This window comes from Daucus carota, chromosome 3 (assembly GCF_001625215.2).
Source record: "Daucus carota subsp. sativus chromosome 3, DH1 v3.0, whole genome shotgun sequence".
Classification (NCBI taxonomy): domain Eukaryota; kingdom Viridiplantae; phylum Streptophyta; class Magnoliopsida; order Apiales; family Apiaceae; genus Daucus; species Daucus carota.
Genome location: NC_030383.2, coordinates 47,783,537 through 47,809,521, shown reverse-complemented (window position 1 = coordinate 47,809,521; position 25,985 = coordinate 47,783,537). Strand labels below are relative to the sequence as shown.

Sequence of the window (25,985 nt, the reverse complement as noted above, 5' to 3'; positions counted from 1 at the left end):
GTTTAAGAAAAGTGGTTGTTCACGTATTAACTGCATTAAATGATTCTAACATGTGGTGTGAGATTGATCTAGGAAATATAAATAAGAGATATGTAGAGTAGAATTGACTTTGGAAATATGATTTTGCATTAAAAGTTGAAGTGGACAAGTAATTTGAAACATAATTTTTTTTTTCAAAGTGGACATCTAAATTGAAACGGAGAGAGTATTTTCTAAGTCAATTCTCTTCCACACATCTCTTATTTATATTTTCTAGATCAATCTCACACCACATATCATGCTCATTTAATGCAATTAATTTGTGAACAATTACTTTTTTTTAACTGTGTGATTTTTTGAAAGTGGATATTTAATTTGAAACGGAAGGAGTAATATATATATGGAGAGATATGATGATGAACAATTTGGTCCGTGTTTCAGATTAACCGTGACCGATAAACCATAACCAACCTCTGATCTCTCTGTTATGTATTTTATAATTGAGCTTGATTGGCTCCTGATGGCAATATACGCTATTCTGATTATATACATGAGCAGAGAGCGCTCATTTTGTATAAATTTGATCGAGCTACGTGTGCGGGACCCTTGAAGAACTTTATTAATTTTATTTTATATGTAGTTGATATGGTGTAAAACGCGATGAAGAATTTTGAAATTATTCACATGTCAGACTTCAGAGATTATCTATTAGATGATCAATGAGAAGTAAATTTCATTTTCCTGAGCCTTGTAATTTGTTGTTAATTGTTTTTATATATGAAATTTTGTACTGGGAAGAGAATGATGAAACAAATTACTAGCAACTACTCCCTTCGGCTCCCTCAATTGTTTACATTGGAGGAAGACACGAAGACCAAGATAATGTATGAAAATTGAGTAAAGTTAGATTTAAAGTGAGTAAAGTGGTGAGATCTACCAATATTTAATAATAAATTTGAGATAGTGGAGGAAAGTAGTGGGTGTAATGGTAGTTTTTATTGTTAAATATGAGATAGTTTAATGAGTAAAGTTAGATGAAAAGTGGGTAAAGTGGTGGGACCTACTAATATTTAATAATAAATTTGAGATAGTGGAGGAAAATAGTGGGTGTAATAGTAGTTTTAATTGTTAAATATGAGGTAGTAGGGGAAGATAGTAGACTATTTATAGTAACGTAAAGAAATGAGAGAGACATCTCAAAATAATAACCGTAAAGAAATGAGAGGGACAGAGAGAGTACGAATTAAGTCAAGTGTTGATGATCCAGTTCTGATTTTTGAATGCTCGAAGTGTTACTATCCATTCAAAACTTTAATTCAGTATGATCCAATATCCATCCTCATTCGAATGCTAAGATTTTCATTTTAAGTTGTATATTCGAAATTGTTCTTTTTCGGATCTCAGACTTTCTTTTTAATATGTATAACCTACTAAAGAGAACGGAAAATTACGAAAACATATTCAATTGAAATGCAATGACTATCTCAGTACTATTTTTGAGTTTTGCTTGTTAGAGGCCGAAAATTGAAATCTTAAGAACTGGAACCGAAAGGGAATGACAGTGTAAGAGCAAGTTCAAGAGTGTCCTAGTTTAAGCCTCAAATATAATATAAAATATCATGTATTAGTAATTTAGGACATATTTTACAAACTTGAACTCCAACAATGTGCCTTATTCTCACAATACGTCTAATATTTTATTATTAAAGACTCTCTTTCATCATTAAAGCATAATATAAAAGTAGAGAGAGAAAGAGATAGTTGATGAGAATTTATAATAAAATATAGAATATGGCAAGGAGAGATGTGCTCCAAAAATAGGGTTTGAGGAGGTTATCCTAGTGATATAAGTCATCACTAGGACATTGTTGGATCAAGTTTTTTCATCAATTGCCCTAAATTATAACTTAAGACATAATATAGGGCATCTTTTGGACTTGCTCTAACGTGATCATAAAGTCCAATAACATCACCTTTCTTCGTCACATTGCTCTGTTTCTGCAATTAATTTAGGAAAATGTTAAATCCAGTGCAAATTTTAATTTTCAGAACAAATAATCATAAAAAGACAAAACTGATCTCGTGAATACACAATAACAATGAAAAAAATAATGTAAGAGGTAATTTCATCTCTTTTCATGCTTTTTCAGCTCTGGATATAAAATATTACTCTGAATATAACGTTTTTCTTAATTTATTGCAATAATAAATATTATGACCGTCTGGGTAAACTTAAAAAAGTATTTGTTGCTTTACAAATAATTGAAAGAGAACTGAGAAATAAAATAAAACTTATAAGAACATCTCCAAGAGAGGTTGTCAAAATAGTTGTCAACCTCTACCACATCATCTAATATATTATTATTTTATCTCCTCTCTCATCCGTCTCGCTATTGGCAACCTTTGTTAAAAATCTATTCCAATAGTTGGTAACTTTAAAAATTGCTAATGTGATCCCATTTATAAGTGATATAAGTGATAGTAATATGAAAAATACAAAAATGGGTAGAGATATATACACTTTTGAGAAAAATATATGAGATCTTACTATATGAGGAAGTTGCCAACTTTTGACAACTTGATGGAAATTATACAACTCCAATAAGTAGGCAACCAAGGTTGTCATGCCATGTAGGAGTTGGCAAGCTCTCTGCAACTTAACTCATATTGAAGTTCCTCTAAGTAATTAAACTTTTTAGAAAAGAAGTAAATGTCCTGAATCAAAAATTAGCAGTCTCAGCTTGTGCTTCTAGTTTTTTTACACAAATGAACCGGGAAAAGTAGAAGTCAGCTCCTCAAGAAAAGAAACGCTTATTCTCCACCGCCAAACATGCACATTTACTTGTAAGAATCTTCTATATGTGTATATGTGTATAAAGACATGATTTGTGTTATAAAAAAATTATTAATCTTTTGATTTTATGAGACTATAAATTTATAGTATATATAATTATATTATATATGTATATATAATTTAAATAATAATATTAAATTGATTACGATTAGTGATCCGATTAATCACTCCGATTAATCTCCGATTACCCGATTAATCGCTGCTCACTGGACGATACTTTCACCGACTAAGTCGACTCCCGCTTTTTACAACACTCCAAGAAGCCATCCTAAATATGTTTTCGACGTAGGACAATGACATCAATATAATAGATGTCATCGCCCAAACACGTAATGTGAATACCATATAAAGAAGAAATAATGCAACTCCTCATCCCATCTTTCTTCGTGTCCAAGCAACAAGAAGACAATCTTCAATTGTCTTCACTTCACCGACTCCCCGTTCAACTCAATTTAAATCGCCTTCCTGGCCCTTTCGCAAGTCCTCTTTCACGCATGTATTAGCCGTCTAGCCAACAAATTACATAACTAATCCCATCGCATCAATAATCACCCCCTCACTAATCTCCATCTTAACCATGTCATTAGTCATCACAACAGCATAATTAAATCATTATGTGGCCCAGATTACCCCACATCTTATCTTCCTCTATATAAAAACATCAGAGCAACCAAGCTAAGCCAGACAAAATGTTGAGCACGGGAGAAATGTTCACCCAAATGGGCTCACTCATAGCCGGAATCATGTTCATCTGGGCCATGTTCCAACAATACTTCCCTTACGAACTCAGAACCTCTCTTGAAAAATACACACACAAGCTCTTCTCTCTCGTCTACCCCTACATCCAAATCAAGTTCAATGAGTTCACCGGGGAGCGCCTCATGCGCAGCGAGGCCTTTTCCGCTATCGAGACTTATTTAGCTTCCAATTCATCCATGCAAGCCAAGAAGCTTAAGGCTGACACCCTCAAGAACAGCCAGTCTCTGGCTCTCAGCATGGATGATAACGAAGAAGTGGCTGATGAGTTCAATGGTGTTAAGGTCTGGTGGGTCTCGGGGAAAAACGTTTCTAAGGCTCAGAGTTTCTCGTTTTATCCCACTAGTGATGAGAAAAGGTATTATAAGCTTTTGTTTCATAAGAAACAGAGGGAGCTTATAATTGGGCCTTATTTGTCACATGTTTTTAAGGAGGGTAAGGCTATAACTGTTAAGAATAGGCAGAGGAAATTGTATACGAATTCGGGGTCTCATTGGAGTCATGTTGTGTTTGAGCATCCTGCCACATTTCAAACCCTAGGGATGGACCCTGTGAGAAAGCGAGAAATTGTGGATGATCTTGTGAGGTTTAGTAATGCTCAGGATTATTATGCGAAAATTGGGAGGGCTTGGAAGAGAGGGTATCTTCTTTATGGGCCTCCCGGGACGGGGAAGTCTACTATGGTTGCGGCGATGGCTAATTTGCTGGAATATGATATTTTTGATCTTGAATTGACTGCGGTGAAGGATAATACGGAGTTGAGGAAGTTGTTGATTGAGACGTCGAGTAAGTCGATTATTGTGATTGAGGATATTGATTGTTCGTTGGATCTCACGGGGCAGAGGAAGAAGAAGAGGAAGGAGGATGAGGATGAGGATAAGGAAGCAGTGGCGAAAAAGCTGATGAAAGATGAAGGGGAGGCGAAGACTAGTAAGGTGACTCTTTCGGGGCTTCTGAATTTTATTGATGGATTGTGGTCTGCTTGTCGTGGTGAGAGATTGATTGTTTTCACAACGAATTATGTGGAGAAACTTGATCCTGCGCTGATCAGGAGGGGAAGGATGGATAAGCATGTGGAGCTGTCGTACTGTTGTTTTGAGTCGTTTAAGGTGTTGGCGAAGAATTATCTTGATGTGGAGGCACATTGTTTGTTTGATAAGATTAGGTTGTTGCTGGAGGAAGTTAATATGAGTCCTGCTGATGTCGCGGAGAATTTGATGGTTAAGAGCTCGATTGAGGATGCTGTTGATGGTTGCTTGGAGGGCTTGGTGGGAGCTTTGGAGACGGCAAAAGAGGAAGCAAGGGTGAAAGCTGCTGAAGAAGAAGCAGAGAATGCTAAAAGATTGTTGGCTGAGCAAGTGAAAGCAGAGGAGAAAGTTGAGGAAGTGGCTGCTGTTAGTCAAGAAAACGGAACAAAAAATGAATCTAGTGGTGAAAATGGTTCATTAGCCAAAGAAGAATTGGCAAAGTAATGAGACAAACGTTATGCATTTGTAAGGATTGAGAATGTAGTTATGGACTTGAGGTTGCTGATCGAATGTAGTCTACGAGAAAATGTAGTTCCGAGATGGATTTGGTTACGAAATGGGAACAAATTTGTATTAGTTTTAAGTGACAGAAGCAAATAAAATCGGAAGCAAAGTGAATCATTGCGCCCGTTTGTTTGAGAGAAATAGAAGCTTTTTGTAACTCCTGCTTTTCTTAACCCGTAGAAACATTTTTTACCTAGAATTTGGTCCGTATGAATTTTTTTTTTTTTTTGTCAGGGTCTACATACACGTAGATGAATTGTATCGAATACAATAGCTGGCACAAGGGAATTCTTTCATTCAAGAAAGTTTATTTTCTAACTGAAGGTCATGCAAGATGGCCCCAGAAGTTTAGAAAATAAGACAAAAGATAAACCCCTCTTCTATTCTTCCAGAGAATCCTGAAAAAGAAACAAAACAAAACAAAACATAAATCAGTACAAGAAAATCATATATGTTTATATATATATAAACTTAATTAATGTAAAAAATAATAAATCTAATAAAGCCATAAAAGAAAAAAATGAATATAATAAAATAGAGGAAGTAAAATAATGAAAAATAATAATAAATAAAAAAAAATCTAACCAAAAGGGATTCCTTTGGTTAGATACATAAACCTTAATTATTTAATCGAGTATTAAAATAATACTCCCTCCGTCCCTATTTATCTGTCCACTTTAGAAGTAAAAATTTGTCCCTATTTATCTGTCCATTTATATTTTCATAACTAATTTAATGATAGTTTTTCAAATATATCTCCATAATTTCAATTTTCAAGACTTGGCTTATTTAAAACTTGGTTGAATTCATGTTTTCAAGACATAAAGTAGGGGTATTCCACCATTTTCAAGATATTAATTAGGGGTATTTAATGAAAAAGTTTATACAATCAATTATTCCTTGTTATGTGTTTTTTTTTCCAAAATAGACACATAAAAAGGGACGGAGGGAGTAGACATTGAAACATATATATATATATATATATATATATATAAGAAAGTTCTATGGAGACTGGATTATTTGGAGACTGTAGAGACCTAATCCTGGCCATCCAATCATTAAACATCCAACGGCTGCATATATTTTGTCCTGCACGTTTGTTTTCTCTCCCTATCCTGTCCTGCACTTCTAAATCGATGAACAACAAGCAGTACTTCTAAATCTTGCATAACATAAAATAATAATTCCATAATATTTGTGTTCAATCACCGAAATCCTAACAAATAAAAATAATAATTACATACAAAACAAAGATGTAGTGGGACACTGCTATGATTGGCACTGAACTCATTGTCATTGTCCTGCAACGAATTGAATTTGTTGCAAGACAAAATAACACTTAGATATATCACAAATATGCGGGACAAATTATTAATATTACATTGCTAGAAATGCAGGATAAGAATAGTGTAAATTACAAACATAGTTTTGAATTAAAACTAAAAACAAGAAATGCAGCACAAGAATATTAATAATACATTACTAGAAATGCAGGACAAGAATAGTGTAAATTATTAATATTACAAAATTAGAAATGCTGGACAAGAAATGCAGGACAAAGAATATTTAATCATGTCCATTAATTGCCATATTATTTAACGGTAGATCTTGTAGTCTCTAATGACTCCAAAATTTTTGGTCTCCATTGAGCCCAACTCTCTCTCTCTCTCTCTCTCTCTCTCTATATATATATATATATATATATATATATATATATATATATATATATATATATAATATACCATCAAAATGGTAACACAAGCCATAAAAATGGCACACAATCAGGAAATTAAAAGCCATTAAAGGCACAATAATGTCATCAATAATGATCCCCAATAAATGGTACTAAATATTCATAAAGAATATTTATCCTGCAAGAAATTTGAAAAAGCGCACATAAAATCAGCCCATGAGATATAAAACATCTAAAAAACGGTAAATCAGCAAAATTTATTACCTAAATATACAAATTAGAATCCTACTAATTTAAACCAATTGATAATTAAAACATAACAAAACAATAAATTATTTGTACATTCAACTAAAAACAATTTTAAAAACTAAAATTTAAAATAAAGAAGATCAAACACACACTAAACACATTCACTAATCAAAAATTACCAAGAACACAAAGAACACATAGTGGAAAATTAAAACAAAACCCCGTTCTCGACTAATTTTGTGGCCGACCACAACAAATCCGACCAAGATAAAACAAGTTAAAAAATATAGATCACTAAACTCAACAAAATTCATAACCTAATCCGAACAAATTTCAACGAAATCATAAAAGAATCCGATCACCTAAAAAACCTTATACTACCGGAAGAGAAGAGAAACAAACATACACTAATATAGATCTACTATCATAATAAAATACAAAAACCACCAAAACAAACGAAAACACACAACAAACATTGAAAAAAGACGTACCTTCTAAATAGACGGAGAAATTGATTACAAATAAAATAAAAGAATGATGTTACCGAATTTTAAAATAAAATCCGAAAATCTCATCAGATCAAAATTCTGACGAGGGTGGAGATCGGAGCCTGAAGACAAAACTCAACCGCCGTCTATTCTTAAACATAGAATATTGAGCGCAGGGTCTCAACTTTCTCCTTGGGAAAAAGATCTAGACCGGAGGCATATTCTACCACAATTTCACGACTCGGACGTAACACTCGTTTAGGAGATACAAGCGGTAATTTTTTTTTGGGGAGGGTCAAGGGGACTCGAATTTTTTTGGACCAGAAAGAAACGACCTCATTCTGGACCACGATCATCACTACACTTCACTATCTGGGCTGCTTCGTATAGCCGGTGACTCATCGTAGTTTCTGAGATTTCCATGGTCATGAGCCAATAGCCATTGCAATAAATTGACTATATTCTTGAATGTTTTTTACAATGATTGAGATTTTTATTGAATTCTGATTTGTTTTTAGTTCTGTTTCTGGGCGCTTTTGTTTTCAGTCTTCAGAGTATAGTATAAAATTCAGTATTAAACTTCTAAATTTCTGGCTCTTTGCATTTGTTTCTGGCTCATCAAAATAAATCATATCCTCGTACCGACACTCAGGTTCAAATTATTATTTTCTACCAACTGAAAATAAAAGGCTTGTCTCCATTTAGGACCATCTAATTTGCGAAAATGGCGTACAAACATGTATGAAATCGATCAGGTAAAGCTCGAGGTGATGCAAAAGTTTTTACCAACAAATATACATGTTTCTAATTCGACCGTATAGTTAAAATTATTATTTTTATTTTTTTAAATCAAAAAAAAATTATTAAAAATTTTTTTTTAATTATGTAATCAAAAAATTGAAAAATATTTGTTAAAAAATTAAACGACCAGAAAGAAAGGAGTATATTCTAACGATAACCACGAACGTAAAATTAAATCATGTTAAATGATCAATTTATCTAAAATAATTATCAAAATTTTATACTTCTTTTTTAGCGTAATTAATATATTCTAACCATAACCGAGCACGATGACGACTATTCTCGCCTTGAGGGTGTTTGCCTGGGCTTAAAGCCGGGCTTTAAGTTAATTCTGACTTTAAGCTGAAAAATGTATGTTTGTATAATAAGTCAGAAGCCAACTTAAAGTCAAAAATAAGTCAGAAGTTGACTTAAAACCAGAAGTTAGTTTGAGGTATTTTTTTCGTGTGTGGTTAATTTTTTTTTTGAACTTTTGTTTTGATAAAATTACTCATAAATCATGAGTTACTCATAAATAATTTTTATTTTTATTATTATAATTTTTATAACCCGTAAATCATTCATAAGCCAAAATTGCTCAAACAGATATTTTAAGCTACAAGCTTATCAGATAAATCACGTTAAGTCATAAGCATAAGTTCAGCCAAACCGGCTCCTTGTCGTGATCCCTGTTCCTGATATGCACTTTCGCTTAAAATTGTTGTCCCTCTTTTTATATGACGGCCAACATTTGATCATTGTTTAATGTTTGGTTTGTTGTAGTGGGTTCTAGGAAGCATGAACCCCGCAAATGTTGTTATAAATGGCTAGGTAGAGTTTGGGCCGGGCCTTTTATTTACGAGGACACGTGAATCTCACCTGATCGGCATCAATCAATAAAACAGCTTCGCACTGAAAGTCTTACTGAAAAAAAAAAAAGTTAAACAGTTTCGCACTAGAATTAAACCATTCTTTTTGTAGTTTGTATGCGCCCTTTTCTTTTATGTTCTTTTCATAAAAATGTAGTAAAAGAGATCAGCTCTCAAAATGATCATCAGATCTAAGAAGAGGCATGAGAACACGTGTCCTCCTAATTATTTTTTTTTATATTTTTTCACCATACTAAAAATTACAAAATTATTGATACGCAGTGGGGGTCATGAATTACTCAAATTCAACCTAGATTCTACTAGTGTGCCTGGTAGTCGCATTAAGAATTTAAGATTAAAGAGAAGAAAATAATACTCATCTATCTTTTGTTATGAGATCTGGACCATTTTCCTTTGTTTCTAGAGCTTGTGGAATATTTATGTGGTCCATTATTGTGCATGGAGACAACACATATAAGTTAAAATTATACAGCAAACGTTTATAATTACCAACTTCTGTAGACTGCAAGACTGTAATATAGAGTGATCACTAGTCATCCTTCCTACAGACACCGCTAATTACACGACTAAACATCTGGAATTTCTATACACAACTTCCTCGATTTTTCCCTTCCAACTAACCTATTGACTGATAACTTACGATTCATCTGCTTCTAAACACATCGTTGAATGAAGATTTTCGATTTTCATCAATATTCAACGATGTGTCTAGAAAATCTTCCAACAATATTTGATATGTGAAACAATATGCTGCCCCAGATAAATATTGATAATGTCAAAAAATTGGATTCTAAACCAAATTCACTGATATTAGTAAGTCGCTTTCAGAGAACTTTCCACGCTAATTTTTTTTCACCAAGTGAACTTTCCGCTTACAAACATTCATGACAAAACAAAGACTCTGACTTTGATTTTGACTTGGAATTAAGTGTGAAAACGAAAAAGGTTATGGAAATTCTTTTACATATAAAATTGTAACTACAGTAGTACAGTGTGAAAACGAATCTGACACTTGCATACTTTTTTCGTTTTTTTGACTGTTATTTTACTGGCGGGATCACACGAACAATGGGAAAATGAAATGATTGGCCCATGGACCTTCTCACTCTTGGGTCCAATAAGAATTTTTAAGTATTAGTAGATCCTAATTTTCACTTGCTAGTGGTTATAAAATTACGTTCACTTATTTGTAGATTGACAAAAACAATAAAGTAAATGTAAAGTCTGAAATGTCAGTTTTTCTTTTTGGTTGATTTGTCCATATATTATTTTTGTTCCCTTTGATGATAATCAGTAACACGAAAATGAGAAGTTGCAGGTAAGGACCGGATGTGGTTGTTGCTGCAAGGATTTAAATTTTAATGTTTGGATATAACATATTTTTTTAACATAACTTGTAGAGCAACCGAGTAGAAGTTGCATAAAGCATTTCCAATGAATTTCTCAAACAAGTTCTTAATTTTAAATTTAATGATTTTCAATCATGTGCTGTAAATTAGTAAAATATGTGATTATGCCGTCGAGTTAAGGACATATAATCTTTTTTAATATATCTAATCAAATAAATCCAGTGCTAGGATTTATGATATTGAAGGTCATACAGTACTTATTAGTTATTTTGGAGTTCACATTGGATGTACTTTTTAAATAAATTTTATAATGTAGAAGCTTGTTTGAATTTATGTAGGAATGTTTCATAGGAAAAAAGTAAAAGAGGACCGACTTGTTCGTCTATATAAACAAGCAACCATACGAGGGAGCTTTCAGAGAGTAAAAGAAGACATATATGAATGCTCATCTCAACTACTCTATATATAGTAATCCGTAGAAAGGGAGCTTAGCTCACGACATTGATATTAATGTTGGAGGAGAATTGAGGGAATGTCGTCGCAGGAAAGATGGCGCTTGCTGCCATGTTGTTATCTGCGATATTAAGCAGGTGCATCTTCCTCCGACATCATTTCCTGCAAATTCCATCACTTATTCTACCACCCACCATTTGCAGGCCAAGGTATTAATCAACCACAAGAAAAACACACACACACTAATGAGCTTATTTCTAAGTTTGGAGCCTCCGGGTGGTTGTGTATTGTTAGAAGAATGCAACATGAACGCTCTTCCTAACATCTCGAGGTTTGGAAAACCCTCCTCCTAACAATTTGAAATTTTTAGAGAATTGGTCACTTAACATAATTACCAGAGCTTAGTCATGTTATATTCTAACGTGTATATGTCTAGTTTATGTGGTTTGAGCTGCCTGCAGTCACGGTTGATCTTTGTTTATATCAATATTCATGTTATAAATATAGTCATATACTTATAGTATAGACTAGTTCTGTATTATATGTATGTGTATATGCCTAGCTTCCTTATATATTTACCTGGATATATATATAATCTAGTACAAAGATATGTATTTTGAGCTTTCATTGTCAAGGTATATATTATAGCACTAACATACAGAGCTTGCATTTCACATGCGGTGACAATTATTCTCCTTCACTAATAATTGCACAACTGTATAATTAATATCAGAAGAATAGCATTTTCGGTCGATATTATGTCAACTTGGGTTGTCTTATTAATTTATTATTATGATTAAAACTGATTAGCCTATACAGAGATTAGATGGTTACAACTTGATTAATCATTATTAACAGATAAGACCCCCTTAAACATGTCCTAGTCGTGCCCTTTATTTAATATCGTTCCAATAATAATACTCCCTCTGTTTTTTTTTATATGACACTTTTGACTTGGGCACGTAATTTTAGGTGGGTTGACCGGATAGTAAAAAACATTATTTTTGATTGATTTTTTTTGTGAATTAAAATTTTGATTGTATATTTTTATTCAGAAAAAAAAAAATTCAAAAATAATACTTTTAACTATCCGGTCAAAGCACTTAAAAGTGTGTGCCAAAAAGTCAAACGTCATATATTAAAAAACAGAGGGAGTAGTAGTATATCATAAAGCAAGCTCATCCATTCATCTTAGATCTTAATATAATACTCCCTCCGTCTCAATTTATAGGTCCATTTTGGAATAAACACGCATATTAAGAAAATAGTTGGTTTGATAGAATTTTATCTCATGTATCATTAATTTGTACATTGATAAGAGAGAAAAGAGTTGAGTTTCAAAAAAATCACAATAAATATAGTGATTTAGTGCATTGAGAAATGAGAATAATGTTGAGTTTCAAAAAAATTATAATTAATATAGAGATAAATTTGTATTGAAAGAAGAGAGAGACAAGTATTTTAGGACAAAGTTTTTTTTCCAAAAAGGACCTATAAATTGAGACGGAAGGAGTATACATGTTCTGTGTTGTAACAAGGGTTGTGATTAGGCTAGAATCCCCAAGACAAAAAAGTTGAAAAAATAAGAGTCGAGAATCGAAGAGTCTGGCTCTTTAATTCACTCCAGTTGTTATTGAATCCTCCAGTGGTGTTGATGCGAGTTGATGGAGATGTAGAGAGACAAAAAAGATATGTGAAGAGACTTTAGTTGCATGAGAGATGATGCCTACCGGAGACATGTTTTCAGAATATGCATCATCTTTCCTGGACTAAAGCCTCTGTCATTTCTTGTGATGATGATAAGTTGAATATCCAGATGAATGTTGGTTCACAGTTGATTAACAGGTAACAAGGTGAGAAGAATAATCTCCAGGCTATTAGCCTTATTTGCTCTAAATATTATCTCCTGCAGCTATGGTTCTTTGTTACATGGGTACTAGATTTCATTAACTTTTTTATTATCTTTATGGGAGTATTATAGCCTACCAACATGAACTTGAAAGGGGTAGAAAAAAGAGTGGATGTTATAAACTTATAATTTCAAATATTCAAGTGTGACAAAATAACTAAGAATTTTTTTCTTAGTTATGGGTCCGTTTTTTTGACTGTTATTTTACTGGCGGGAACAATGGGAAAATGAAATGATTGGCTCATGGACCTTTTCACTCTTGGGTCCAATAAGATATTTTTTTTGACGAAATGCATTCATTAAAACTCTTAAACACAGTCAGGACAATTTCCCGAACTGATAATACAATCTGATTGAGAAATAAAATGAGCTAAATAACTAGTCATTCTATTTTCAGATCGTTTAACAAACAGAATATAAATATTCTTGACAATAAAAATGATTACAAAGGTTTTCAGAGTAATCCAATCGACAGCAACAATCTTGAAAATAGTAGCATCACAATTGATCTGCGCACATAAAAAACAGGTGATAGTCCCGTGTTCATACCCGTCAGTTACGTCAACTGAGGCCGGAGATACAATGTCCCGATATATTGAACATTCTTTCGTTGTGCAAGGTGAGTTTTTGCGATAATTACTACCATTTCAGATTCAAAGTTGGCTTCGCAGATCTCCCGATACACCAATTGAATCATTATCAACGGACCAAAATAACAAAATTGAACACACCAAAACATACTCCCTCTGTCCCAGTCAATTGTATACGTTTCTTTTTCACTGCTCGACACGCTTTTTAAGGCTCTTATAAAACATAGTTCCACAACTTATTTTTAATATTTTCTTTTTTTGTATAAAAATATAAATGTTATACTTTTATACAAAAAAAGAAAATCTTAAAAATAATTTACAGAACTATACTATATTGAAGCATTAAAGTCCGTGCCGCGCCCCCGTCCCCCAATGTATACTATTGACCGGGACGGAGGGAGTATTAAAACACACCAACCACTCCAAAAGGAGAGACATAAAACACTCAAAAAGATGGATGCAAGAATAAAAAATCTCACCCCCAAAAGATGAAGATTATTGAAAGAATTTGTCTAGTGTGTGCCCATGAGCACATGCTAAGCACGGAATTTTATATGTTTGGGGATTTTGATTGTTGTGGTTGTTGCATTTGTAGGGGGGTCCATCATTATTAAGATACAAAAGCCAATCAAAATCTCTTAAACTTACTATAAAATTCTGCGCTTAGTGTGTGCCCACACACTAGAAAAACCGAATAACTAATCATCAATAAAAAAGCAGTTAAAAGGATCAACAATTATTCACAAAAGTACTTGGTAACTACAAATAAAAAAAAGGGATTTTCTATGATGTACCCAAGGGCATACAATAGTCCCCAACTCCAATAAAAATAGCTACTTTTGATTAGTGGATGAACAATAAATGATGATGGCCCCCATGCATTCACATCAGCTCCACCAATCAAAATAGGCCATTTTTATAGAATTTAGTGTTTATTGTGTGTCCTTGGGCACACATTAGAAAGACCGTAAAAAATAAAGTACTTGGTACCTGGCATATCATATGCTTACTTCCAAGTTCCATTCAACTGATGCAATATCTAAAATTAGTGCTCATATTGGCATTACAATCCCCTCATCATTTCCAACTTCACATACATGGTACTACATGTCTGCAACCCTAGTTGCTGCCGGGCAAATAAAGTCTTGAGAGAAGCATAGCTAGTTCACTACTCTAATTTAAATTGGACAACTGCACCAAACACACATGAGTGACTTATCTCCAGAGCTCGTGTCGTTAGTTACATCTTAAAACATAGCTGTTCTGTTCGTTACTTACTTGGCTTGCCAACCTTAATAGCAAGCTGTACAAGTTACTAGTTTTGGTTTTTTCGTGAAATGTCCATCTATATATACTGGCTATTTGATATGATCTTGGTCCAAGTACCTATGAAGTTTTCTGTCATTGATCGCTTTAATGGAGATTCTAGTTTATAAAAAGTCTTCAGGTGTTTCAGACATGGGCAAGCCAAGCAGGTCTTTCGATACATCCGCTTATCAAAAGAATAAATAACCGAGCACGATTGGATAACCCAAGTGATGGGGTTAATCCTCGGACAACCAGGTTCGACTCTGGCTCATCTCGAGAAGAATCACAACAGATACTCATTTGTAAGACTTATAAGCCTATTGTAATACAGAGTATCAAGTGACAAGCGGTAAGTATTCCCCGGTCTAGGACTGTACAAGGAACAGCATTACAACATAAACTCAACAGTGGGGAAGCAAACTGATTCAGAACCACGCCAAGAAACCAACTGTAAAACATTTTACCAAATCCAACCATATGCATGAATGAGATGAACATTAAAGAGAAAAGGGGCGTAACAAGCTAAAAACAAAGATGATCACGAAAGATCTCCTATTTGATAATCAATAAGTTCTGGTAAATCTACACTTTTACAACCAATAACAAAATTTCAATGCAGAAGAGTGTTAAATTAACAAAATCACTTCAAACATACACCCTCTCATTCCTATCAGGTACATCTCATCTATACAACTGGATTTCCAGACAATATTGGAGTAATCTATAGCCAGGCCAGTTTCCATTTCCTATGAAGTATATGCTAACAAGAAAAGGATCAGTTGGTTCACCTCTTATACAGTGTGTAGCTTCATCCCGCCTGCATGATGGATATCGATTCGGTCTAATTGGGACGTAGTCTCATCCCTGACATTAATGGTTATAGCTAAACAGAAATACACCTTTTGACACAGAATTGACTATTTACATTGCATAGGCCGAAATTTATCATCTGACAGGAGTGAACTGATCAGAGTTTCCAATCTCTTTGCTCCTGGGGTGGGCCTAAGGAGTGTTATATTACCCACAACGGAGCAGGGATCAGAGCCATTTTCCCGGCTCCCTAAGCACCAGCCGCCTGGAACTACCATACCTTGACCTCGAGACAAGAGTTCAGAGTCAATCTTATCAAGCACCGGATCATCTTTGTGGAACTTCCTTGCAAACGGGGCATTACTGTCAACCATCTTTTTCATGTCATCAACAGTAAGGTAGTGGGGATGCTGCTTTGGGGGATTGTCCCATGATATGTAGTGCAGGTCACTATTTACAGTGGTATTGCTAAACTCACGAGCATTACACACCACGGTGTGAAAATAACCTTCCGGGGAGGAGAGGAAATTCGCATAATACATGAGAACTGTTCGGGGTAAGTTGTCCCATCCCCATATGCAGTAGTCAATAAAAGGCCGAGACAGGGCCATCCAGGCAGATCCTGTAACAGAAAAATGGTATATAAAAAAAAGAGCTTAATAAGACAGGTATATAAGCGGATGTTTTCTGTAAATGGTGGTGGCAACCATTAAGTTATGCCATCACATAGTGTTGCTTGTTGCCAGATGGATAACAAACTTAGCATATATATCATCAGTCTTCTAAAATTGCACAAATCATGACTTGTAATTTAAATCAATGATCGCGAGGAAGCACCAGTTAACAAAAGGTTTAATCAATGATCGCAAGGAAGCATCAGTTAACAAAAGGTACACATAGAAGTATACTAAATAGTGAAGCTTGTGCAGTTATATATCCGTTTCAAAGAGTATCTTAATAGCCATATCATCCTATATGCAGAAAAATGAAATGAACATAGCATATAGTGATTATTAAAATAACATTTCAATGAACATTGGAAAATTTATACAATTTAAAAGTGTTTCATATGACAATTGCAAGGGATGAGAAGCATTGGTAGAAGGAGTTTGCAAAACAAAAAAGTTAGCTTCAGTTTCCAAAGGTTAGGCTTAATTTCAGATTGACCCACTGCTACATGCAATGGCAACCTAATGGAATATACAATGGTCTGGATAACACTATTTTATATTGTTCACTAAGAGTTCCACCAAGCATTTTACCCACCACTCTGACATCTCCTTTTCTTTGTTTATATCACTAATTTAAACTGTGAATTGTTATCTTCAAACTGGAAGCGGATAAAGCCTTTAAGATTCCATCACACACTTTGCTTACAAACTTCCTAGTAATATACTCCAAGATAATCATAGAGATGCACGGTTGAAAGCCTTAAATTTACAAATTCAACAAAAAAAAAAAGGTGCAGTGGGGTTGATTAAGCTTATCCTACAACTAAATCCTTTGATTTCTTCATGCATGATCACTTTGTAATTTACTATTGTAGACTTTCAGTCACCTTGTTGCTTGTTCAATTGATCTGATATCTTTTGATTATATATTCTATCCACATAGATTGTAACATGTTAATAACATATGTCCATCAGAATCATGGTGTTGACAAGCTGATATTTGAGGACTTAATTTTATGGGGAAATATCTTTTAGAAACGGCTGACACAAATCACAGACAGGCCTGCTAAAAGGTTGTGTTTAAACCTTAAATCAGCTTGATCAGGAAAATGGTAATGGCACATCAGTATCAAGGCAGTTTAATGACTTTAATTAGTGGACAAGATTGTCGACAGCAGCAGTTTGCCATGAAGGAAGCTGACATAGGGCAACTTCAATAATAGAAGTTGCATAAAGAAATTAATCAGAAACATTATGGACCGAGTCATAAAATTCCGTGGTGTACAAGACATGTGGAAAAGGAATGAAAGACTTCCAATTGCTATTGCTCTCTCATTCAAGGTTTGAATTAATATCCCTCATCAAAAAGAGGGGAAAATGTAAAAGAAGACCAAAACTGCTGATGTTAATGAAACTATATAAGACAGGAACTTCCAAAGCTGGTAACAGAAAGAAGTAGTTGTCTACCACTCTGTCATATTCTCACCCCAAACATAGTAGCAAAAGTAATATATTAGAATTATGTTGTGATTAACGTTAAGGGATGTAATTCAGGTGAAAGAGGATGATAAACTACGCAATAGTTAGCTTGGCAAGGCACCACAAGGCAAATATTAGAAATGACAATGAGTCATGAAAATCACCATTTAAGGTAAGCTGGCTTGAAAACACACAATAACCAAGACACCAGCAATATATGGACAAGTACCAGAAATAGTAATTGAAATGAGAAGGCTGCGTATTCTGACTTGCAGAATATTAACTACTAATAAGCAAAGTATCCCCCAAATACCTGTAAATAGCTTGAACGCAGTTGGCACACTTCTCCGTTGCGTAATCCAGAAGACATCACTTTTCTTAGTCATATACAAGCCCGGATCAACAATTACCGGCTTTGCCCGCTGACTCCTTCATTGATCACCACAATCACAAAATCAACACAATTCTCAACCAATAATCAACAAATCCATCATTTCATAAAACTCAATCACTTACTCTTTCCACCCAATATTGCTGGTATGATCAATGAAATTCAAGTCCCTCGGTAAATACGAAAACGCATCAAGCAGATCTAATCAACCACAACACACCAAAACACAACTCAATCAAGCCACAACAAACACATAGATTAATAAAATCGACACATTTCTACACAGGGAATCGAGAAATCATACCATCTTGAGTAACGAGAGGATAATCGGAAGCACTGAGATTAATAAACCAATCCCAATCACCGCCGTGACGCAACAACAAGGCAGCAGCATGAAGAGTATTGGCAACCATAGTGGGACCCCTATAAGTGACCAAATTAGCCTTCGTAATCATCCGTACATTCCCAAACCTAACAAACACCGAAGAATTCGCAACAAACTCCAACAGATCACGGCGCTCGTGCTCCGGAGACTCAGCATCGAGATGCACGATGTACTGATTGTGCGGGTGGTAGAGGGCGAGGAGAGTGCGTTTGAGCATGGAGGAGTCGCCGTTGGAGCCGGAGATGAGGTAAGCGAGACGGGGAGGGGGAGGGAGAGAGGAGAGAGGGAGGGGGTGGAGTTTGGATTCGATGAAGACGGAGGAAGAGGAGAGAGAGATGGAGTGGAGAGAGAGAAGGAGAGAGGGAGGGGAGGAGGAGAGAGATGTGGTGATCAAGAGGAGGGAGAGAGAGAGGAGAGAGGCGAGAACTAAGGGGAAGATCCATTTGCGTTCGCTTGTGTGTGGGTGGCGGAGGTGCATATAGAAGCTGCGGAGCTTCTTCATCCCCACCTACTCCCCCTCCGCTACTCTCTCTGTGTGTATAGGTGTAAGTATAGGTGGTTGAAGATGAGAGAGAGAAGAAGGTTTGTTTGTTTAAGACTCAATATTTGAGTTGCAGCTCAGGTGGGGGGAGTGTCGTCCGTTGATATACAAAGATGTTTGTTTCTCTGTCTCGCTCTGATTATAATTATTTTTACCGATTAATCTGTATTACAAGGCTGTTGTAAATTGTAATAGAGATTAGAGTGCGTTGCAAATTTAAACTGTTCTTACATTATAACAGATGGTATAAACAAATGCAAGAGAATACTACTGTAGTAGTATATCTCTATCTTCACGATCTTTGAAATAATAAATTGTCCGAAATATCACATCGACATTTTTCTTTGCATACATATATTCCTGAAAAAACTTAATTTCAAAAATACGAATGCTGTTTTAATTTCTTTTCTAATAATTACATGGAAAGAAATTCAAACTATATATTTTAATTATTTAATTAATTTATTATAAATTAAATAAAATAAGAATTTTGACCGAGAACGATAAAGAGGGGAAGATATAAGTATAATGGATTGTTCGAATAGATGTTATAAATATGTTTGGTAATATCCTGTTCAATTCTCAACGAGTCCGAAATTCATTTTTGTTAATTTACCAATTTCTTTGTAAAATTACTAAATACGTAAAATATACGTTTCAATACTTATTTTCTTTCTTAAAATCATTTTCATAACTTTTATACTTGGAAAGAAAAATATTTGCTGCCGTAATTAATTCTGATAAGGTTTGTGTTACCATAACCATCAAGTGAAACTATTGATGAAACGATATTGGTCCAATGTTTTGGTGATACCTGTATGTTTCACGAAATTTGGGAGTAAGCAAAGGCCACACCATAAGTACTTGAACCTTGCGACCCGTTTTCTTTTCTAAGAAAATATTAATATAAAGAAGAAAACTCACAGTATTCATGTGGTGATGATCTGTGTACGACTGTACGAGTCTCCTCACAAGAATCCCTCAATACAAAATATTATCATACGTAGCTGTCAATTTTAGATTATTATCACCTCATCAATCATGGTAGGGCTTGATATTGTATGAAAAATTAGAAGAAAATGCAGAAACGAAGGTGCTACACGTTTAATGTATCTATCTTCCACATTTTTATAGACTTTTAGCTACTAATTCTACACCTCAACACTATTTTTCTTTCGTTGACGCCAAATTTACGGTCCCGTTTGGTAAGCACACTTTTAAAAGGTAATATTTCCCATGACTTTTAACTCAATAATCAAATTACAGGAAACCTCAGTCAAACTAACTATGAATTAGAAACTACAGTAATTTAGAAATAAAATTTTCTCTTTTCCAGAAGCTAGCTTTAAGATAAGTTCAATAGATTAAAAAAAAGAACTTAAATATAAACTAATGAATCGACAAAGAACATATGATTTGATCATTAAAGATACTAACTATTAAATGCATCAGCTAGAATTTCAATAATGCAAAGCACACCAAGTCAAGAACTAACAAAAAAGAGTCACTGTCCAAGAAGTATTGCAAACCCAACTTCATGGAAATAAAAAGGCTAAAGAATATTCTATCTGAAGTGTGCCTAATTTACAGAAGCGGCTAAGAATCTTATTAATGTAAATTGACCCCTTAATCCCTTAATCCTTATACTAGTCCAAAACTTTCTTACTTGCAAATTGCAATAGTCTTTTGCATCTGGGGGCAAGCTCATACAAATCTTCTGAGTTTGGACCTTCTCATAAAGGCAAATCTTGCATTTGAGGAGTAACATATAAACGCTAGTCAGGAAAATCTACCCTCCATTAATTTATCTGCAAGTCACTGGAATTATATACAAATTACAAACCATAAGACCATAACCGCTCTCTTGTTGGGAAAATAGCTTCAGTGTATACGTATATACAAGTCACTGGAATTATAGAAAAATCATTAGAGCATGATCTCTTGTTGGTAGAAAAATAGCAAATGCTTCCAAAGAAAAACCCAACGGATTAGCTGAAAATTCTCCTTTAGAGATCCATTTATTTGTCGAGATATTCTTGTTCATTACAAACATATTGATCAGAGCATTAAGATCTGAGGGTATAAGCTGCAACATGGTGATGTGACTGAACTCGTGATACTAATTCTGCCAACTACATTCCTACAAGCACAGATCATATGTAAATATGTAAAGTAATAACCCTGCCACCAGAAATTACATAAAGAGTTAAAATACAAACCAATGAAAGAGCAATCTGGATCCACGTTTAAAATAAACATCCGAGAGGAGACACCACAATCCTGTCTTCAACTTTTCATTTCAGTAAATAAATCTGAAGTGGTACCAATAATTTAAATATTGGTCAAACAAGCATAGTTGCTGATTAGGAAGTTAAAATTTTGAAGATTTGAGGGATGTCATAAGAAATATTAATTTTGTTAGACTAGTAATATTAAATCAGGTATTATGTTTCTACACTCAGCTGAGACGTGTTACAATTACCAAGGTTGTTGAATTTGATTCAAAAGATATGGTTTCATCACTCTGATGAATGAATTGCCAGATTATATGATTAATATTATCATTGAGAACCTTTATCATGACCATGATGCTATCACTTAGTTATTACTTTCAACTTGACAAGAACCATCTCAAAATACATTCTGGACAAGCTTAAAGACCTACAGAGAAACTTGATATATAGAAGAATAAGCAAAATCTATGTCAGATCATCATCTAGTACTAGAAAATTACTCCCTCCATCCCAATTTAGATGACCCTTTTGGAAAAAAAATTATCCTATATTAGTTGAGCCTCTCTTCATTCAATCTATATTTTATGAAAAATCTTCCAAAATTATCCCTTTTTATTTGTCATTTCTAATGAACAATCTATTTAAAATTATAGCAAGCCAACATAAAAAATATGGATGAAGATGGAAAAATGTACAATCATTTAAAACTTCTTAATATGTGCGTAATTCACAAAAGGGTCATCTAAATTGTGATGGAGGGAGTAAATTAAATATGCAGTTCTCTGTAAAGAAACTATTTTCTAATTCTCTGTAAAGAAACTATTTTCTAATCTTGACCCACGTGTGGAGAAGTATGAAACTCTGTAATCATAAAGCATGGCACTTTATATCACCATTGTACATTTATTTTCTCCACAGTTCCATTCAATAACTCATTGAGTCATGGAAGATGACACGACACCAAATTTTCATCGGAGGGAAATAGATTAAAAAAAACGTTGCAGATAAAATACGTAAAAAAAATTCACAACATTACTGCATTTAGGCTATAGACGAAAGTACATATTACGGACCTTACAACATGCGCGGCTTCATTGTTCCTGCATCACTTATCCGATGAACTATTCGAGATGCATCTTCTAGTCTATTTGCCCTTTCGTATATGCCGATTACAACATGATATAATTCTCTCTTGTTAATGTTCGGATCAGTGTCCAATCTCTGAAATAGTGATTCTACCATTTCAAATTGCCCTTCTTCACCATAAAGACTTAACATCTGGAAGTGAACTTCGTCTGGAAAAAGACAACCCTCTTCATACATCTCCCTGTATACAGCATCTGCCTTCTCAAAATCCCCCAGCTTCCCATAGGCATTCAATACAAGAGCAATAACATTAGAATCAGGATAGTACCCTGCTGCTCTCATCTTGTCAAAAACCTCAATAACATTTGTGCTTCTCTTATTTCTTGAAAAGAGGTCAATCATACACCCAAAGACCGATATGTCCTTTAATTCACCAGCATCAAAGGCCTGCCGGAAAACCCAAGTGGCCTCCTCTATTCGACCAGCTCTGGCGAGAATTTGAATAGCTGTTCCCCTGGGAATATTGTCTGGTCGTTTAAGCTCATGAAGCAATCTCTTCGCATGTGCGACCAAACCTGCCCTCTCATACGCCACTATCATAGTCTGATAAAGGACTTGGTCAATCTCCACGCCAGAGCTGCGCAGCTTTTGGAAAAGCATTGCTGCTCTATCCAGTTTTCCTGTCTTCTCCCAAATTGATATGATCGTAGAGTATGTTATGGTATTGGGTTCAATCCCTCTACTCTGCATCTCTTTAATAAGATTATTAGCCTTTTCATGCTCAAGTGACTTCCCATAAATATTAATCATAGTATTATAGGTGACAACATTTTGCTCAATATCCTTCCTCTGCATTAACCTAAATAAATGTATCGCTTCACCATAAAGCTCAGCATGACCATACACTCTTAAAAGGGTATTGTAACTAACCACATTGGGCTCTATTCCAATCTTCCTCATGCTCCAAAACAGTTTATCAGCTTCCTTTGTCATATCAAGCTGCCCATAAACATCAATCATAACATTACAAGTCGTAAGATCAAGTGAGCATTTAACTTCCTTCATCTCAGAAAACACCGACAGTGCTTCCATAAATTTTTGGTTATCAACATACATGCTTAAAAGTGTAGAATAACTAACTGTATCCGGCATAACACCAACTTCCCTCATTTCTCCAATCAACAGCCTTGCTTCCCGAAAAAGCTTAGCTTTCCCATACACATTAATCATCGAATTATAAGCAACCAAATCCGGCAAAATACCCGACTGCTTCAACCTAGAAAAAATCGCAATCGCCTTCGAATAATCACAAAGCTTCCTCGACAACTCAATCAAATTACTATACAGCACAAGATCACCCGACACACGATCCTGCTCCATCTTTTGCAACCAAGACAACGCATCATCAAACAACCCCTCTTTCCCAAAACTCGTAATCAACGTCGAATATGTATACCTATCAGGTGAAAGCCCCCTCCCCCTCATTTCATCAAACAACCCGCGCGCCAGCTCCCACTGCTTCGCCCTCAACACATTCCTCAAAACCACATTATACGCAAACACAGACGGACTATACAACGCATGCTCATTAATCCAATCAAGCAAAGCAACCGACCGCTGCCAATCAGTCTCCCGTGTGAGCAGCGTGACCATAAAACGAATCGAAAGCTGCCGGGTTTTATACTGAGACATTAAAGCAAACAGTTGGTGTTCATCAGTAGTCTGTTTAATCGACGCAACCAACTCATCCATGTCAATGCTGTGGTCTAGTAAACCCAGTTGGGGTCTCTTGCGGTAGGGTTGGTGGGATGATTGAGGGAGTGAATTGGTGGGTTTGCGCCATACGTGTTTGGATGAAGATGTGGCGGAGAGTGAAGTGTTTGAAATGTTTGTGTTGGTCGGGAGGAATGGCGAAGGAAGTGATGTAATGGAATAGAAATGGAGGGCTGGTGCTAACAATGATGATGATGCATTCATGGGTTGAATAATGAATGGATACTAATTTGGTGCCTTGGATTTAGAAACTCTACTGTGTTAAAGTTTGTTGTTGATCTTTTTGAGCTTTCCCGAATTCCCGTTAAGTTGCTGACCGCCAAATCACTTGAGCTTCATTTGTTTGGCGGAAAATCGAATACATTTCATGGGGATGTGGACAAGTTAAAAATAATAATTTCTTAGTACTTAAATTAGGAAAATAAATCAAAAATAAGAATTAAATAAATTAATTAAATGTTTGATAAAAAAAGAAAAATTCTTTACTAGAAGTTAGCATTTTAAGAAATCTAAAAAGTACTTCTAGTTGTTAACAGGTCAACAAAAGTAAAATGCAGAAATACTTTCTGCTTCTTAAAAATAAACAGGCTCTATATATTCGTGTTTCTGATATTTCTGATATAAAATATAATGATTTATGATTTATAAATGAATAATTTTATATAATTAAAAATAATGATAAAATTTGGTGATAGTCATTTCAAGTTTTTAAGTTGGTTTGGGTTCTAATTAGAATAAACTCTTTTAAACATATTTTATAATATATTATATTAGGAAATTAGGATTTGATCATATTTGGGTCGGTTTTGAATTCCGTCAAATTTTAAGATAAGTTCATAATAGTATGCACGAAATCTAAATTCAATCATAATATATTTTAAACTTTAAAAATATCAAACCTAAATTTAAATTTAAAATTTGAATTTAATAAATCTAATCAAATCATCACAAATCTGTTATTTATCACATCAACAAAATTTTCCGTGATCCTAATAATCCTTACTGAACTATCCAGAAAGGAGAAGATTTGTTTATCATATTTCACGGTAAGAGAAAAAAATGATAAATACACAAAATTCTAATTTTGCTGCATACCTGTATGCATTAAAAATCTCTAATTTAACCGATTAATTCCATACAAATTGATTTAATTTTTGAAGTCTGATTAATTTTTATAAAACATTTCTTGATCAAATATATATATATATATATATATATATATATATATTAAAATTAAAATACAATATCATGCTAAATATGAATAATTATGATTTTTTTATATATTAAAAATATATTTATTAATAAATAATGAGTCTACTGAATGTTATCGTCTCTGACATATTTTAATTATTTCAGATTTGTTTATATATTTTAATTTATTTACAAATCAAATTCAAGTATAACTATTTTTTTATAAAATTTAAAATTACTCGTTTGCACCAACATTTGCAACAGTTGCAAAATGAGAAATTTCATTTGCAACGACTGCAAACAGACGTTGCAAGTTGTATTTTTCTAAATAATTTGAAAAAAATTATATTTTTAAAAGAATTTCAACTTAACAGTATATTTGTAAATATTCTTAAAAAGTTGGTATATTTATAAATATTCCAATTTCTAATAAGTATACTCAAATTTAACGTACTACTCAAATTAAGAGGGGTGTATTGGATTAGGATTTTAAAGCATTTTTTTGCATTCATGAAATCTGAGGGTATTCGATTGGGATTATTTGAAATCCATTAAAATCTTGAGGTATTCATTTGAGATTTTAAATTATGTTAC

The 25,985-nt window shown here is 34.1% G+C and overlaps 3 protein-coding genes and 1 non-coding gene across 9 annotated transcripts; 2 read left to right on the top strand and 2 right to left on the bottom strand.

The window, feature by feature from the left end:
- The first annotated feature begins 631 nt into the window (after nt 1–631).
- On the top strand, nt 632–731 carry LOC135151831 (small nucleolar RNA R64/Z200 family). The gene has a single exon (XR_010290742.1). It is a non-coding gene; the product is annotated as a small nucleolar RNA R64/Z200 family (small nucleolar RNA).
- Nucleotides 732–3,331: 2,600 nt separating this feature from the next.
- LOC108215351 (AAA-ATPase At3g28580) lies at nt 3,332–5,320 on the top strand. The gene has a single exon (XM_017387812.2). It carries the CDS (start codon nt 3,523–3,525, stop codon nt 5,059–5,061), a length of 1,539 nt encoding a protein of 512 aa, XP_017243301.1. The 5' UTR covers nt 3,332–3,522; the 3' UTR covers nt 5,062–5,320.
- A 10,033-nt stretch (nt 5,321–15,353) lies between these two features.
- On the bottom strand, nt 15,354–19,295 carry LOC108215151 (beta-glucuronosyltransferase GlcAT14B). The gene is made up of 4 exons (XM_017387516.1): nt 18,486–19,295; nt 18,307–18,382; nt 18,104–18,219; nt 15,354–16,262 (listed from the first exon to the last, which is right to left on the bottom strand). Exons 1-4 carry the CDS (start codon nt 19,066–19,068, stop codon nt 15,748–15,750), a joined length of 1,290 nt encoding a protein of 429 aa, XP_017243005.1. The 5' UTR covers nt 19,069–19,295; the 3' UTR covers nt 15,354–15,747.
- A 1,209-nt stretch (nt 19,296–20,504) lies between these two features.
- On the bottom strand, nt 20,505–24,560 carry LOC108210462 (pentatricopeptide repeat-containing protein At5g39980, chloroplastic). 6 transcript variants are annotated; one of them, XR_001804852.2, is made up of 3 exons: nt 22,415–24,560; nt 21,327–21,419; nt 20,505–21,247 (listed from the first exon to the last, which is right to left on the bottom strand). XR_001804852.2 is itself a non-coding variant. In XM_017381753.2 (2 exons), exon 1 carries the CDS (start codon nt 24,402–24,404, stop codon nt 22,416–22,418), a length of 1,989 nt encoding a protein of 662 aa, XP_017237242.1. In that variant the 5' UTR covers nt 24,405–24,560; the 3' UTR covers nt 20,505–21,288; nt 22,415. The 6 variants fall into 6 exon arrangements, 3 of the variants coding, with proteins under 3 accessions (XP_017237242.1, XP_017237241.1, XP_017237244.1); XR_001804854.2 differs by having other exon boundaries at nt 21,327–21,391; XR_001804853.2 differs by having other exon boundaries at nt 21,327–21,387.
- Between the last annotated feature and the right edge of the window lie 1,425 nt (nt 24,561–25,985).

Bases quoted from the DNA above. Each gene is read 5' to 3' on its own strand.
- LOC108215351 (XM_017387812.2), top strand. From the start codon at position 3,523: ATGTTGAGCACGGGAGAAATGTTCACCCAAATGGGCTCACTCATAGCC.
- LOC108215151 (XM_017387516.1), bottom strand. From the start codon at position 19,068: ATGAAGAAGCTCCGCAGCTTCTATATGCACCTCCGCCACCCACACACA. The intron at 18,383-18,485 runs GTATGATTTCTC...GTGGTTGATTAG, and splicing joins TCCTCTCGTTACTCAAGATG to ATCTGCTTGATGCGTTTTCG. The intron at 16,263-18,103 runs GTATTTGGGGGA...TTTCTGTTACAG, and splicing joins TGCGTTCAAGCTATTTACAG to GATCTGCCTGGATGGCCCTG.
- LOC108210462 (XM_017381753.2), bottom strand. From the start codon at position 24,404: ATGAATGCATCATCATCATTGTTAGCACCAGCCCTCCATTTCTATTCC.